The 3,213-nt window shown below is 35.0% G+C and overlaps 1 protein-coding gene across 1 annotated transcript in view; it reads right to left on the bottom strand.

The window, feature by feature from the left end:
* The window catches only part of LOC109543066 (trypsin-2), a 71,999-nt gene extending 70,780 nt beyond the window's left edge, over positions 1 to 1,219 (bottom strand). The window contains exon 1 of the mRNA XM_019912587.2: positions 1,136 to 1,219. Within this exon, the coding sequence (XP_019768146.2) occupies positions 1,136 to 1,187 (52 nt within the window). The 5' untranslated portion in view covers positions 1,188 to 1,219. The remainder of the gene's footprint in view (positions 1 to 1,135) is intronic.
* Between the last annotated feature and the right edge of the window lie 1,994 nt (positions 1,220 to 3,213).

Raw genomic sequence — 3,213 nt, 5'->3', positions numbered from 1 at the left:
AAAATTGAGATCTGTCAAGACTGAAGACTCTAAACTAAAAATTTTACCCTTTTTTATTTTTGTTTAGCCAATAGGGATAATTTAACGCCTCATGACCGTCTTAGGGGGCGAAGCCCTAATGCAAATTAAAAATTTTTAGGGACAAAATGCAGATCCCAAATCATTTGCAATGCTGTTTAAAAATGTTCACTGTTTGGATCTGGAATTTCGAAGTTTGGCCGCTTTAAAGAGACAAGGACCCCTAAAGGGGCGAAGCCCCAATAAAATCTGGCAACTTTCTCAACTATAATGAGGTGCTAAAGCCATTCAATACGCCCAGACAAAATTTAACGTTATCCGTAATACCAGTTTCGAAAATTTTGCATATTTAATGTGGCATGAGCCCCGAAGGGGGCGAAGCCCTAAGGCAAATTGAAATTTAAAAAAGCTCAACTATAGATCTCCATACCATCAGGACTCTGATGGAGAGGAAAATTTGATTTAGTGTTCCAATTTTGTAAATCTAATTGATTTAAACGATCCTTCTTTTTTAGGGGGCGAAGCCCCACAGCAATGATAAATGTTTTTAAACAGCATGGTGGATTTTAATACTTTTAACGCTCTCAGCTGAACTTGCTGCTTTTTTCCAGATAGGGCGCCTCTAAAATGGCTTATTTAATGTGGGGTCACGTCCAACGGGGGCGAAGCCCTATGGAAATTTTAATTTTTGTTTCATTAAAATATTGATTGGGGCACTCTGGTAACTCTCAAGGAGAATTTTTTTATTTTTGCATTTTCTAATGTGGTAAATGTGGTTGATTTCAATCGTCGTCAACTTCTAAAGGGGCGAAGCCCTATGGAAATTTTAATTTTTGTTTTTTAAAAATATTGATTGAGACACTCTGGTAACTCTCAAGGAGAAATTTTTCATTTTGGCATTTTCTAATGTGTTAAATGTGGTTGATTTCAATCGTCGTCAACCTCTAAGGGGGCGAAGCCCTAACAGAATTTGAAACATTTCTGCACTAAAATATTGGTATTAACCCGCTCAAAACTCTCGTATAAAATTCTAAAACGCTTGCGGCTCTAACTCCTAAGATAGAGCATGAATGAGTAAAAATTGGCTCTAAAAATTCCTAACTTATTGAGCACTTACATGCTGAATTAAGGGCAAAAATAATGATCAAGTATCCGAAGAAATTGGCCATTGAACATCAATTAACTCAACATTCACTTCACTCCAAACTGGCTCTAAAAATCTAATGAAGAAGGCATTTATATGCCACTCCATTCCCCTGCTCTCCTGCATTTGGAGAGGAGGCTTATCAGTGATAAGGTGATTGTTGCTGGCAAAACCGGATATTGTTGATACATTTCTGATTTTCCATGCGCTTTAAGAGGAAGCGGCAACCGTGGATAGAGAGGTCTTGAAGCTTCCATTCCATGTTGCCGGGTTTATAACTTTTTGAAGGATTCTAAGGTTTCGAAAGCAAGTGAAACTAATGAGTTTCTAACTGGTTTTTGGAAAAACTGGTTCAGGTGAGGTTGGGGAAACCTAAAACCTCACCGAAATGAAAGGAGTTTTTGGTTCATCCAAATTCGACCGAAAGTAAACGAGTTATGAGCCATTGAGCTCTAAGTTTCAAAATGGAAAAAAAATCCAATTTCATGTTTCTAAACCGATTTTGAAGCTCCAAATGCCAAAAGTTAGAGAAACTGATGATCTTTTAACCAGTTTTTATTTTTTTTAAATACGGCCAAAAGTAAACGAGTTATGAGCCATAGAGCTCCCACTATAAAAGTGGGAGTTTTTACAACTTCCATGTTTTTGAACCGATTTTGACGCAATAAAAGGCAGAAGTTGGATAAATTTATGAACTTTTGTCCCGTTTTGAATTTTTCAAAATTCTCCCAGTACTACACAAGCTATGAGCCATAGAGCTCCCATTATAAAAGTGGAAGCTTTTATAAGTTCCATGGCTTTTAACCGATTGTGATGCAATCAAAGTCAAAAGTTGTATAAATTCATGGACTTTTGTCTGGTTTTGAATTTTTCAAAATTGGACGAAAACTAAGTAAATTATTAAGCATAGGGGTCCTGATTTCAAACTAATTTGTTTATAACTTTCTTGTTTTTTTACCAATTTTAATGCCCAAAAATCCAAAAGTTTGAGAAACTCATGGTCCTTTAACCAGTTTTTAATTTTTCAAAATGCGGCCAAAAGTAAGCGAGTTATGAGCCATAGAGCTACCATTATAAAGGTGGGAGTTTTTATAACTTCCATGTTTTTTGACCGTTTTTGACGCAATCAAAGTCAAAAGTTGGAGAAATTAATGGACTTTTGTCTGGTTTTGAATTTTTCAAAATTCGACGAAAACTAAGTAAATTATTAAGCATACGGCTCCTGATTTCAAAGTTATTTGTTTATAACTTTCTTGTTTTTTTACCAATTTTAATGCTGAAAAATTGAAAAGTTAGAGAAACCGATGGTGTTTTAACCAGTTTTTAATTTTTCAAAATGCGGCCAAAAGTAAGCGAGTTACGAGCCATAGAGCTCCCATTATAAAAGTGGGAGTTTTTATAACTTCTATGTTTTTTAACCGATTTTGACGCAACAAAAGCCAAAAGTTGGAAAATTTTATGGGTTTGAATTTTGCAAAAATTCGAGCAATACAAGCGAGTTATTAGCCACAGAACTTCTATTATATTTCAAATAATTTATTTATAACTCTTGTTTTTTCACAAATGTTAACGCTGCAAAAGCGAAAAGTTAGAGCAACTGCGGTTGTTTTAACCAGTTTTGAATTTTTCATAATACGGCCTACAGTAAGCGAGTTATAAGCCATAGAGACCCCATTAAAAAAGTGGGATTTTATATAACTTCTATGTTTTTGAACCGGTTTTGACGCTACCAATGCCAAAAGTTAGAGAAAATTATATACTTTTGACTGTTCTTTAATTTTTCAAAATTCTGCCAAAACGAAGCGAGTTATGAGCCATAGAGCTCTCATTATAAAGTGGGAGTTTTTATAACTTCCATGTTTTTTAACCGATATCAACGTTCCAAAATCCAAAATTAAGAGAAATCCATGTACTTTTGGCCGGTTTTTAATTTTTCAAAATTTGTTCAAAACTAAGCGAGTTAAGATCCATAGAGCTCCCATTATAAAAGTGGGAGTCTTTGTAAGTTCTAGGTTATTTAACCGATTTCCACCTCCAAACGCCAAACGTTA

The sequence above is a fragment of the Dendroctonus ponderosae genome, unplaced genomic scaffold (genome assembly GCF_020466585.1).
Source record: "Dendroctonus ponderosae isolate FM_Combo_2020 unplaced genomic scaffold, Dpon_F_20191213v2 Dpon_F_20191213_12, whole genome shotgun sequence".
NCBI lineage: Eukaryota > Metazoa > Arthropoda > Insecta > Coleoptera > Curculionidae > Dendroctonus > Dendroctonus ponderosae.
Note: the sequence above shows the minus strand (reverse complement) of the source record. Positions and strands in the feature narration are given on the sequence as shown.